Raw genomic sequence first — 14,000 nt, forward strand, 5'->3', positions numbered from 1 at the left:
TATTAAGTTCTAGGGATAGTCTTTAAAACAGGTATTTTAAAGGATTAACACAATATACTTATATAACTCAAAAACATTCAAAATAACACTACATTGTTTGTGGATATATACATATATCATAAAAATATAAAAATTAATAGGAATAATACACCTCAACTGTAGGAAAAGTGGTCATCTGTGTGTGTGGGTGGAAGGGTGTTTCTATACCTTTCTTGAATATGTAAAATACTTCATGGAGAACTAAAAATGTTAGTAAATGCCTGTTACTTTTTTTTTTTTTTTTTTTTGGTACTGGGGATTGAACCCAGAGGTGCTTAACCGCTAAGCCATATCCCCAGCCCTTTTATATATTTTATTTAGAGACAGGGTCTTGCTGAGTTGCTTAGGTCATTGCTAGGTTACTGAGGCTGGCTTTGAACTCATGATCCTCCTGCTTCAGCCTCCTGAGCCCCTGGGATTACAGGATTGTGCCATCTTGCCTACCATGATTTCACTTTTAATTAAAGTTTTCCAATGGTATTGAAATATGTTTCAAAAAATAAAATAAATTCAAAGGCAAAATAACAGAAATAGTTTTTAAAATGTTAAATAAGGAGAAGCAGAGTAAAATACCCCAAAACCAACAGTAATAGGGGTGAGAGTGGGGACAAAAAGGTATCTGTCTACCTTATACCCATATATTTATTATTGTTTTTTTTAAATGTTTTCAGTTTTAATAATTAAAACCAAATTTCAAATGATTGACTAAAAACTTAGCAGTAGGCTCTTTCAATAGACTCAAAAACCCATATTTGTTACCAATCATATCCAGTCCTAATCCTCCAAGAGCCTCCATCACCTTCATTGTGCCTAGTCTCACTATTCCCAGGACAAATTTCCTTCTCTAAAAAAAAAAAAAAAAAAAAAAAAAAAAAAAAAATTCTGCCTATTCTACTCCATCCAAAACTACAAACACCATACATATAGTCATATTAGTTATTCTGGCCTCTTTCTCCTTATTCAAATTTCATTCTTCAAATAGAAACCCAAGTTCCACCCATCTGTCCACCAAATCAAACATCTTTTTCATTTGCTAATAACTACATTTATATATTGTTTATATGTTCTATGTCCTTAATTTACACGTTATCTTATTTTAATTATCTTTCTCCAACAACCCTTTTTTATAAATGCATTCTCATGGTTAGTAATTAAAGATGGATCCGACTTGTTTCCAAAAGGTTTTAATTTCTACAAAAACCATGTATCATCTCTAACACTGAATAAAAATATTTTGCTATATACAATCTCATCTATTTTGTGTGTGAATGTTTTGTAGCTATAACTAGATAGTAAATGCCTGCTATATCTTTGCATAATTTCAAACATTACAATCAACAATTTACATTTGTATATGAAAGTAATTTTAAAAATATTTAATTCACAGAAGAGTATAATGGAACCCAGGACAGAATTGTGATGTTTTACATAAACAAACAGATGCTCCACAAGTTTAATTTTCCTAAGAAACTACAGTGAGTGGGCAATAAACCTGGAACAAATATCCAGGTTTAAATATTATTTTTTAAAAAATAATATTTAAGCTCATACCTTATTCCACCACAACAAAAATACAGAAGGAGGAAAAACCATAAAACTACAAAATATATAAATAGAAACAATTATTGGGAAATGTAAACTACAGCCAAGTAAATGCTGAAAAACAAAAACCACTTCTTGAACGAACTGGTAGAGCTGATGGACGCTAATTAGGGTGGCACTCTCAATTTGAGGGCAAAGAAAATAAGGCAGACAGAACTCAAAAGAACAACTGATGTATTAACTATCGTTTTCGTTGGAAAGCAACACAAGCCTCCTGAAACCAGGAATGCTTGTGAACTTAGAAAACTGTCTTCAGCTGACTTTACCCCTTAACTCTCACCAGAATCTAGGAGCTCCTTCACTAAGGAAATATCTCCAGTGGTCAATGCTTTCTTAAACGTTTCATTCTTTTCTTCTATAGGCAACGGCCTTTTTAATTTCTAAAAAAAAAAAAAAAAAAAAAAAAAAAAAAAAGCACAAAATGAAACTCGTGTTATACATCTTTTCATTTCCAGTACATCAGGAAATTGTAATGTCTGATGAGGTACACGGTATGTCAGGGTTTTTTTGGTCGACATGTAACATTAGTGAAGACTCCATGTCTAAAACTATCTTTAGAGGGAATGAACAATGATAGGTCCAAACCCAAGCAAGAAGCTCCATCCACAAGACAAAGCAGTGCATCCGATGAAAACCACATTTGGGGAACAAAAAGAAAATGTGCGGGTTCGATTCAGTTCAAACTCCCCAATTTAGAAACACGGGTAAAAAGGGAAACACGGGCAAGGAAGTTAGTAAGTTTCCCCGGGCTGGGCCTGGCCTTCGAAAGCCAGGAGCCAACAACAGCTGCTGTCAACACAAGGCCTCCTCTGCTACCTGGGATGCCCGGTCGAGGTACCCAATCTCCCAGCCGTCATCCTCGCTATCGCTACTCTCGCCTCCGCCCGCCACTGCCGGGCCCCGGTGCGGGCCCGCAGCAATGCCCGCCGCCATGCCCGCCTGGACGCTCTTCCGGCGCCTGCGCAGTGTGTGCGCACAGGGATGCGCGGGAAGCGTTGCGCGGGAAGGAGCTACGCGCGAGCGCCTTGGCCCCCGGGCGCAGGCGCCTGTCTGCGTGCAGCCCACACTTCACCTTGCGGGCTCGGACTAAGGGAGAAATGGGGTGAAAATCAGGGGTGGCAACTCTTGGCGTGTCCGCCTGGTCAGCCAGGCTGACAGGATCCAGAACAGAACTACCAATTCCGTTCAGGAATTCTCCCTCCATCTCGTATTTGTTTGACGAAGTTTTTGCTGGGCGTGGAATGCCCAGTTGTGGTTGGAGCCAAAGACGACCAGGTTTTCCTGGTCGTTCGCCATCCCCTTCCTGTCCCCCAGCCAAACCTGCTGTTAAACGTGTATACCCTGGGAGAGGACTCGTGTTGGTGATGCGCCACCCACGCTCAAGATGCCTTCAGACAAATGCCAGCCAACAAGGAGAAAGTTTTGTTGTTGTTGTTGTTGTTTGCAGTGGGGGAGGAGAGTACCAGGGATTGAACTGGGGGGGGGGGGCACTCAGGCACTAAGCCACGTCGCTAGGTCGCTAGGACTATTCTGTATTTTATTTAGAGAGAGGGTCGCACTCATTTGCTTAGTGCCTCGCTTTTGCTGAGGCCGGCTTTGAACTCATGATCCTCCTGCCTCAGCCTCCTGAGCCCCTGGGATTGCAAGCCTGTGCGCTGCCGCCAAGCTTCAAAGAATTCTTTACACTTCACTTGATCTCAGATTTAGAAACTTTAGACCATGAGAACACTTGGCTGCTGTGAAATATAGATGCCCCAGAGGAAAAAACAGCCATGAATGGAGAGTGTAGGGGCACAGTGGATCCAAAGAGCTGGAAAGAATGAAAAGATTTCAACAACTAGAAAGGAAGTAAATAATTCAAATAACTTAAGGTGAAAGAAGCCCAAGGTCAAAAACTTTTCCACTTCTAACTTCTAGATGGAATGTTGATAACACATTGATTATCTTGCCACCACAGAAAAGTCGATTCTTCAGGGAATAGAGCACATTTATGCACCAAGATTATTTAAAAGGAAAGTAGCCATGCACCGTTCTTTAAAAAGTTCTAAGCAGTATATTATTTTCCTTGAAGATTCTTTGTTACAAGATTTTTAAATTATTTACTTGAGGGATTCTCAAAGATAAGTAGTTTTAAGTAAGTTCTTTTGGGCTCACACTTGTCTTTCTAAATGCATTCATTCAGTACATGTTATGGATCACTAGATATAGCCAGGCACACCTAGGTTTGATTAGACAACATCAAAGACAAACCAAGCTCCCTCGTGGAGCTAACATTTTAATGAGAGAGAGACAGTATGCAAATAAATGAGACTTCCAGATAGTAAGGGCCTTAAAGAAAATAAACTAGTGTTGCTCAGTTTCTGTAATCAAATCACTTAGATTGTTTCCTGGTGGAATCATTAGTTGTAGCTGTGAACCCTTGAGCAATTTACTTTGCTTCTGACTCAGTACCAGTTAACTTTTCTGTAAAATGGAGATGCTGATAATTTTCACCAAAAAGAATTGTTATGAAGATCAGATTAAGTAAATAGGCTTGGAATAGGGCCCATCTCAATGTAAGGTTAATAAATCCTAGTTGCTGTTGTTGTTATTGTTATTATTATTATAAGTTTAGATAGGGTAGTTAAGTTTGAAGAGGGTCCCAAATGACAAAGATTAGTTATAAAAAACCGGAGCGTAGAGCTTGCCTGGCAGTAAAGATGTCTAGGCAAGTCTGTAAGGCAGGGGAAAGTTGAGATCCAGATCTAGAAACATGATGGATAAATAAGGGCCCAAAGGGCAAAGTTTAAGGATGTACTCACCAGTAAATGCAGTGAGGGCCCCCTTAAACTTTGTATCTCGGGCACCCTAATCCTTGCCTTTCTTGGAGCTTCATGAAGGGAGAAGTGTGAGAATAAAGGACTTTGTGGGCCTTAAATAAGGAGTTTGGGTTTTACTGTTAAGAGCTATTTATAAATGAAACGTTTTTAAGCTAATGAAAGATGTGTCCTGAAAATGTGTGTGTGTGTGTGTGTGTGTGTGTGTGTGTGTTTGAGAGAGAGAGAGAGAGAGAGAGAGAGAGAGAGGGAGGAGAGAAAAAAATTTAAAGACATTCTTTTTTGTAGAGAAGTCTTTTGGTTTGAACAGCTGGATAAGTAGTGGTATCATTTATTATGATGAGGGAAGATAACAGAATAAACTTGAAAATATAATGAGCATCTCAAAATTAATTCAAAACCAGACAACCAAGAGTAATTGTCACGTGGATGTTTATAGGTAAAGAGCTCAAGAGAGCCTGTCTTGCATATATGCATTTGGGAGTTATCCACATACAAGTATTTTTTTTTTAAACCTTGGGATTTATCCAGCAAGAGCTTTTGTAAATACAGATTACATTATCCTAGAACTTATATGGAAAGGTAAAGGAACTAGAATACTTAAAACAATTCTGAAGAAGTAGAATGAAGCAAGAGGAATTGCTGTACTTTATTTCAAGATGTGTAGCTTTTGATTTAGGACTTTGTGATACAGATCAATGGAACAGAATGGAGAACTCAGAAATGGCACCATGCAATTACAGTATGGCTAATTGGACAAAGATGCAAGATCAATTTAATGAAAGAAGGGTATAGTCATTTCAAAAAGTAGTTCTGGAGCAATTGAATATTCATAGGTTAAAAATGAAAAGAATATCAACATAACCTTCATGCCTTTTACAAAATTAACTCAAATTGATCATAAATCTACATGAATGTTAATAGAAACATTATTCGTATTTTCCAAAAGCAGAAAATAACTCAAATATCCACTAATTGATGAATGGGTAATTAAAAGTATTATATCTACATCATCTGTGTTTGTTCCCTATGGCCACTGATATAAATTACCACAGATAACATGGCTTATAACATCAGACATTTTTTTCTCTCACTGTTCTGGAAGGTAGAAGTCTGAAATCAAGGTGTCATCAGGGCCATGCTTCTTCTGAGGGCTCCGGGAAAAGATACTTACTTTCTTGTCTTTTTCTAGCTTCTGGTGATTGCTGGAGACCCTTGGCAGGCTTGTAGATGCCTTTAATTTCTGCTTCCCTTTTTACATGGCATTCTCTGTGTATCAAAAATTCCCTCTTATAAGAATACCAGTAATATTAGAGTATAGATTATTGTATAGGATTTACCCTAATCTCTCATAACCACATCTTAACTTGATTACATCTGCAAAGTCCCTATTTCCAAATGTCTCATTTATAGTTTCTAGGTGGACATGAACTTTTGGATGACACTATTCAATTCAATATACCATATATATCACTTAGTATAATGTTTCCAAGACCCATGTCATAATATATATCCATCTTATGCTGAATTATGTGTGGTATTAATTTCAGAGCATGATTTTATGAGATAGCATGTCCAATTACAAGGTTATTATAATTGGGAAATAGAGCAATGGCAGTAAAACTGGAGAGGAGAGGTTGCATTCAAAATTTATTGTGAATTATAATCAATAGGATTTGGTAATTAGATGTGAAGGCTGATGAGGAGAGAAGTTAAAGTAGATAATAAAATAACAAATAATAAAGAGGTGGCAAGAGCATGAATGTTTAAGGAACATTAATGTCCAGATAAATGTGGAGTTCCTCAGAGAGTCCTAGGCTGTTGGTTACACATAAGAAGTCATCTCCCTAAAAGGCAATGACATATTAAAGTGATGATTACCAAGAAAGAAAGAAGATGAGATTGGGGTCTGGGAATATATTCTTAGGGATCTCTATTCCTTTAGGAAGCCACCAAAGGAAAGGGAGCAATACAAGGGGCTTAAGAAATAGTAATCAAATAAGCAGAAGATAAGGGAGAGATCAGTGCTTCAAAAATTTTGCACTTAATTATAACCCAAATAATATCAATAATAATGATAATATTCATATTCTAGTGCTTCCTATATTTTAGTTAATATCCTAAGGGCTTTACCTATATTAACTTAGTTAACTTCACAGAATCCAATGGAAGTAAATGCTGTATCAATGTAACAGAAGGGGGGCTGAGGATATAGCTCAGTTGGGTAGAGTGTTTGTCTCCCATGTACAAGGCCATGGGTTCAATCCCCAGCCCTACCAAAAAAACAAAACAAAACAATGTAACAGAGGGGGAAATGAAGACACAGCAGGTTCAGTACTTTCATGTGTTCTAATGCTCCACTAAGCATTTTATATCCACTAATTCATATAATTTTCAGTATACTTTTTTCAGATGCCATTATCTCTCCATTTTACAGATAAGAGAACAGAAGTATAGAAAGGTTATGTAAACTGTCCAAGATCAGATAAGTAGGATAAACTGAATTTTTACAGGTTGTTTGGTTCTAGAGTTGTGCTCAGGTTTAACTTAGAAAGTATAATGCCAGTGTAAGCACTCTGTCCTTTGGGGATACTTGTTTGTACCATTTGTTTGATTCCCACACTGTAGAGGGAATCTACAGTGATTTCATCTTCTTACTAGAAAACCAGACTCAGAATAAACTATGATTCATTTACAGGTAAATCACAAGTTTTATTCCTGGCCAGATAAGACATGGGTAAATTTGGTTTTGTCTGAAAACATTTGGGAATTTCCCAAGTGTGACTTCCTGGAATGGGTCAGAAAATCACCTACCCACTACATTAAAGACTGCAGTGTTCTGCTTGGTTCACTGATGACAGGAAACTGGTAAAACAAAGAGGGCAAGAAACCAGCTATACACAAGAGTAAATGTTACTCAAATTTAGGCTTTTCCTAGTTCTTGAGTTTGTTTTTTATTAACTTTTAAGCTTTGACTCAGACATTAGTGATGATTAGGTAATACAGTTCATTTTGCCATAACAAATGATGATGCTGTATTTCATGGGAACTTGTCTTATTGTCAGTTTTATCATATTTTCATAATTCTTTCTTATTTTCTATAGGAGTATGTATGGTATTATTTTCAAAATTTTGAAAATATCCTATGGGGATCCTAAAATCTTAATCTGGTATGAGTTTCAGTTGGGTTAATTCTCTCATTTGGAGATAATTTTGCAGGCATAAAATGGCAAAAAATACATATTTTTTTCAATTATTAGAATTTATGTTCTCAAGACAATTAAGGTAAAAGATAAGCAATATCTTTTATGTTAATATCTTTTTATTATATACCATTAGTTGAGTCCATGAATACTTACTGTGCTGCTACTGTATTTTCTAGGCATCAGGGAACAAATTGTAAGGAAGACAGGTAAGATTCTTGACCTCAGAATATTTATAGTTTAGCCAGAGAACCAAATGAATAAGTATATTAAATATCAGGTAATAATTTCTATTAAGCAAAATTAGCCAGGTAAAGGGGATAAAGAGTAATAGAGGCAAATGGAAATTTAAAATAGGAATTTCAGGGAAGGCCTCTCTTAGGTGTATTCTTTTTTTTAAAGAAAATTATTTATTTATTTTAATTAGGTATATATGACAGCAGAATGCATTTTGATTCATTGTACACAATTGTGGCCCAACTTTTCAATTCTCTGTACACAATGTAGTGTCTCATCATATGTGCAGTCATACATGTACTTAGGGTAATTAAAACATTCCACTATCTTTCCTGTCCCTATACCCCCCCTTCCTCACCTTTTCCTAATCAAAATTCCTCCATTTTTCCCATGCCCCCCGACCAATTATGGATCAGCATCTACTTATCAGAGAGAACATTCAGCCTTTGGCTTTTGGGGATTGGCTTACTTAACTTAGAATGATATTCTCCAACTCCATCCATTTACCTGCAAATGCCATCATTTTATTCTCTTTTAATGCAGAATAATATACCACTGTTTCTTTATCCATTCATATGTTGAAGGGTATCTAGGTTGCTTCCACAGTTTAGCTATTGTGAATTGAGCTGCTATAAACATTGATATGGCTGTGTTACTATAGTATGTTGTTTTTAAGTCCTTTGGATATAGACTGAGGAGTGAGATAGCTGGTTCAAATGGTGGTTCCATTCCAAGTTTTTCTAAGAAATCTCCATAATACCTTCAAGATTGGTTGCACCAATTTGCATTCCCACTAGCAATGTATAAATGTTCCTTTCCCCCCACATCCTTACCAACACTTATTATTGTTTGTATTCTTGATAATTGCCATTCTGACTGGCATGAGATGAACTCTTAGATGAACTTTTGATTTGCATTTCTATAATTACTAGAGATTTGAACATTTTTTCATATATTTGTATATCTTCTTCTGAGAAGTGTCTGTTCATCTCCTTAGCCCATTTATTGATTGGGTTGTTTGATTTTGGTGTTAAGCTTTTTGAGTTCTTTATATATCCTGATAATTAGTGCTTTATCTATATGCTTGTGGCAAAAATTTGCTCCCAAAATATAGGCTTTCTCTTCACCTCATTGATTATTTATTTCTTTTGCTGAGAAGAAGCTTTCAAGTTTTAGTCCTTCCCATTTATTATTTTTTTATTTTATTTCTTGTGCTGTGGGAGTCTTGTTAGGGAAGTCAGGGCCTAATCTGACATGATGATGATTTGGGCCTACTTTTTCCTCTATTAGGCACAGTGTCTCTGGTCTAATTCCTAGATCCTTGATCCACTTTGGATTAAGTTTTGTCCATGGTGAGATATAAGGATTTGGTTTCATTTTACTGCATGTGACTTTCCAGTTCTCCCAGTACCATTTGTTGAAGAAGCTATCTTTTCTCCAATGTATATTTTCTGCTCTCTTAATATGATAGGAAATAATAAGGATCTGTTTTACCATTACAAAAAATATCACTGGCTTGCAAGGAGAAAAGGCTATATGTATAGAAGCATACCAATCACATGAATTAGTTAATATAAAGAAAGATTTCAGGAATTGGGTTTAGGGCAGTTTTAATAAGAAAATGTAAAAAGTACTTAGAATGTTGAAGTTAAGGTATTAAAACAAGAGTGACTTCTTATCCGCTTCTTTAAGGAATATTCTTAGATGAGAGCACATACTAAATCCGTGAAATAGAAAAAATTCACCTGGAATTTATGAAAATGGATGTTGGTTAAGGGTATCAAGTAATACAGTATGGAGAATCAAGTTAATAAAAGTGTTTGTGCTATGTTTATTTCTTCAAATATTCTAGTAGGGAGCTCACAGTTGAAAATGGTTGTTGAAGAAGGATGCAGCAGACTGTCAGTTATCTAATGGAGTCTACTTGTCAAATTCAGGATATTTGCATGTTCTATAGAGATAGCAGATAAGAATGTCTAATAAGTTAGAAGTAGGATGATAGGGAAAGAGAGTTCAGGATGACATCCAAATTATAGACCTAAACAATTTGGAGAATGATGATTGTGTTCAATGGTGGAAAATGGATGAAAAAGCAGAGTTGAATATGTATGCATGGGGTAAATTGGGCATTGAAAGTAAAAGTACAAATTTAGAGCCAGGCATGGTGGCACACACCTATAATTCCAGTGGCTTGGGAAGCTGAGGAAGGAGGATCAAACCAGCCTTAGCAAAAACGAGATGCTAAGCAGCTCAGTGAGACCCAGTGTCTAAATAAAAGGAAAAATAGGCTGGGAATATGGTTAAGTGGTCAAGTACCTACTGGTTCATTTCCCAGTAGCCACCCCCCCAAAAAAAGTGTACCAATTTAGACTTCATGATATAGAAGATGTTAATTAAATTCTAAAATGGATGTTAAATAGAAAGGTAGATAAAGATTCACAATTAGAAAGAATTGTTTCGTGAAATAAGTTTCTTTGATTTTATGTTTCTTTCTTGTTTGAATTAACTAAATATTTACTTATTTACTTCACTTGTAAAGGCAACCTTCTTAGACTTTTTTACTGTCTGTAGAATTTTATTTCATTTTATTCATTATTTTCTTTTGAGATTTTTAATGTATCTCCTGCTGCCTTATAGATACATATGGTAGAAGACAGTTCTTAAGATTATGCTAACCTTTATTTAACCACAACATTATAATTGTAGACCCTGAGGAATAGAAATGGCTTATCAATACAAAGGCATTCTTGTGGTGAAAAACAGTGCAAAAAATTGCAAGTTTAAAAACTGGATTAAAAAGCAACTAACAATGAAATTCTATAAACTTATTTCCAAAATTTTCTTGAATACAGGACACTTTAAAATTAGTAGTGTATTGATAAACACCAAGGAGAGCTCAACATACAACTGGCTCTTGAATTAAAGTAGATACTAAAATATGGGATTTTTTACAAATTATTTGCTACAAGAAATCAAATTAATCAATCAAGTATTTACAATGTATTCTAAATAATATTATAACTGTTGAAATTATAAGACAAGATATTAAACTAATATATATCACAGATTAATGAATAAAATTAAAAACTTAACTATGTCATTAACTGGAAAATTCATTTGGTTCTCTATCACCACATTCTGTATCTGTGGATTCAACCAACTAAAGATAGAAATTTTAAATTTTAAAAATTGCTTCTGTGCTGAACATGTATAGTCTTTTCTCCTTCTCATCATTCTCCAAACAATATGGTATGGAACTTATTTATATAGCATTGTTATTGTACTAGAGAATATAAGTAATTTAGAGATGATTTAAAGTATATGGGAGGGTTCTCATTTGTTTTTTGCAAACATTATTCTATTTTTCATCAAGGAATTGAGCACCCACAAATTTTGGATCTAGGGAGTTCTGGAACCAATCCTCCTTATATACCAAGGGACAGCTATAATACTTGTAGCTAAAATGTATTTAGCATTTACAATGGCTGGGGATTATTCCACGCATTTTATATATATTAACCCTGTATCAGTTAGGAATACTTTTAGCTGCAAGAAACAATATTCAATATTATTCACTTAAAAACAAATGGTTTATTTTTTCATGTTAAAAGAAGTCTGATAGCTTATATTGGTTCACTTCAATCATTTCTGTTAGTATTCCATTGGGTATATGTCCTGCACTTTGTTTATCTGTTTACCAGTTGATGATGAACACATAAATTGTTTTCATCTCTTGAATACTGGGAATAGTACTAACAATGAAACACAAGACTATAGGGGTCTCTTTGGCATAATGATTTTATTTTCTTTGGGTATATACCCAGGAGTGGGATTTCTGGATTTTATGGTAGTTCTGTTTTAAATTTTTTGAGGAACTTCTATATCGTTCTCCATGATTGCTATACTAATTTACATCTCCACCAATAATGTGCTAGGGTTCTCTTTATATCCTTTATGATAAATTTTAAGAAATTTTTTAAAAATAAAATTTCCATACATCTATAATAAAAAGTTTAAAACTAAGCATTTAAATGTTTCTCAACAATTTCTTAACAATAATCTTTTAGATACCACATTTTATGAAAACTAATTTTGTTGGTTACTTAAAAGTTTGTAAGAAAATGAGGGAGAGGTGATGAGGCAAGACACAGTATTTTAATAGTTTTATTTTATAAAGTAGAACTCTGAGTAATTGTAAATTCTATGTTGGAAATAAGCTGTAGACTTTGTTGTTATTGCTTGAAAGAAATGAAAACCTTATGAATATTATTCATGTCAAGTATTTTTTGCTATTCAAATGAATCTTTTGTTTCTTGAATTTAATTTTACATTACTTTTCATATTATAATAGGCAACATTTATTTCTTTTGTTTCTACAATGTTTTGTAAATACACAAAGTTGAGATAATTTTTTTCTAAGAGAATTCTCTTAGATGTATACCATCATGCCAAAATAGCTCTGTAGTTCTAATTTTTCAATGGTACAAGAGTGTGGAAGATATCCATTTAACTCTAGAAAATGGATTTATACCTTATTACTACCATGGAATGCTCATAAGATAGTTATTTTTTTGGAGACAGGGGTTACTAGGGATTGAACCCGGGGGAACTTAACCACTGAGCTACATGGGGGAACTTAACCACTGAGCTACATCCCCAGCCCTTTTTGTATTTTATTTAGAGACAGGGTCTTGCTGGTTGCTTAGGACCTTGCTAAGTTGCTGAGGCTGGCTTTAAACTTGCATTCCTTCTGCCTCAGCCTCCAGTGTTGCTGGGATTACAGGCATGAACCACCACACCCGGCTAATATGACAGTTTTATGAACCCAAAGAAAGTGACCTCTGCACAAAAATACCTTATATTTATTTATATGTATACTATAATTGAAATTAATTATAACCTGCATGTATTTGACTTTAAAGCCATGTTTGGAATTGTCACATAGAAATAGAACAGTGGTATATATGGAATTTTTTGACCTCCAAAAAATTTTTCAGAAACGTGTTTCATATGATTCATTATTTATAGAACAAACAAGTCCTCAAAAGGGGGCTATTTGAATACTATTTAATATATTTTGGTGAGATAATACATTTTATTATATTTTGCTCTGACCTAGATTTATGGTCATGGCTTTTCTTACATTCTTACAGTAGCCAGATTGATCAGATGTATGTAAATCATCAAATTGCCATGAGTAAAGAATAGATTTTCTGACGTTCATAGGCTTATGCTGAGAATAGCAAAATAAAGAGAAAAACAGTTATGGTGAAATGGGATTACCATAAAACACCCACAAAATAAATGTAGGATATTTTTCCTGCTATTTTTAAGTCTGCAAAATACTGTGAGAATTTTACATCATCTTCATTTCGCAGTTGTGAAAACTGAGGTTCAGGGATTTTAATTACCTTGGCCAGAATCACTATGTTTCCATGTTCACTGGATCTCTTTTGATCCATAGGTACCAAACTAATATTGCCTGACACTAAGTTACTAGCATTTGAGAAAAAACAAAGGAGGAATATTATGTTGTAAATATATTTTTTGTGCTTTAAATATTACCATTCCTTCAAAGTATCCATTTTCTAGAAAGGATAGGTACATACTGGTTGAAGATACCTGTAAGAAACATAAAAGCCCTGTGAAACATATCTTAATTGATGTGTCCTCAAGAATCAGACTACAGGTTCTACTCAACATCATGGTGATGCATAAAATATACTGGTAGTTATGGTAGAGAAAGGGCTGAGGTTGAAGGACTGAGCTGAATATTCAATCCTAAGAATACCCCAATATTCAATCCTAAGAATACCCCAAACATAAATAGGAATTAGCCAGGGAAATGAAGTGAAGGATATTGAGACAAGGCACAACAAAAGATGACTGTAGGCAACAGGTGATACTCAGCAATAGGTATACACTGGTGGCTTCTTCTAATCTGGTAGGCTTGGGGAACAGGAGCCAGGCCACACAGAGGGAAAGCAAGGAGAGGATGAGCAAAAACTAGGCAATGTTCCTCCACTTTTAATCCCCTGTGTCACACATTCCTTCTTCTTCTTGTTACCCTTGTGAGCTTATTCATATTACCTTGCTCATCCTC

The 14,000-nt window shown here is 35.1% G+C and overlaps 2 protein-coding genes across 2 annotated transcripts in view; one reads left to right on the plus strand and one right to left on the minus strand.

Moving 5' to 3' along the window:
• The window catches only part of Asz1 (ankyrin repeat, SAM and basic leucine zipper domain containing 1), a 39,211-nt gene extending 36,637 nt beyond the window's left edge, over positions 1-2,574 (minus strand). Inside the window, exons 1-2 of the mRNA XM_076861716.2 lie at positions 2,458-2,574; positions 1,922-2,021 (exon numbers count right to left, since the gene is read on the minus strand). Of these exons, the coding sequence (XP_076717831.1) occupies positions 1,922-2,021; positions 2,458-2,574 (217 nt within the window). The remainder of the gene's footprint in view (positions 1-1,921; positions 2,022-2,457) is intronic.
• A 308-nt stretch (positions 2,575-2,882) lies between these two features.
• The window catches only part of Cftr (CF transmembrane conductance regulator), a 191,361-nt gene continuing 180,243 nt past the window's right edge, over positions 2,883-14,000 (plus strand). The window contains exon 1 of the mRNA XM_076853473.2: positions 2,883-3,100. Coding sequence (XP_076709588.1) covers positions 2,883-3,100 — 218 coding nt within the window. The remainder of the gene's footprint in view (positions 3,101-14,000) is intronic.

The sequence above is a fragment of the Callospermophilus lateralis genome, chromosome 1 (assembly GCF_048772815.1).
Source record: "Callospermophilus lateralis isolate mCalLat2 chromosome 1, mCalLat2.hap1, whole genome shotgun sequence".
In the NCBI taxonomy this organism is placed as follows: Eukaryota; Metazoa; Chordata; class Mammalia; order Rodentia; family Sciuridae; genus Callospermophilus; species Callospermophilus lateralis.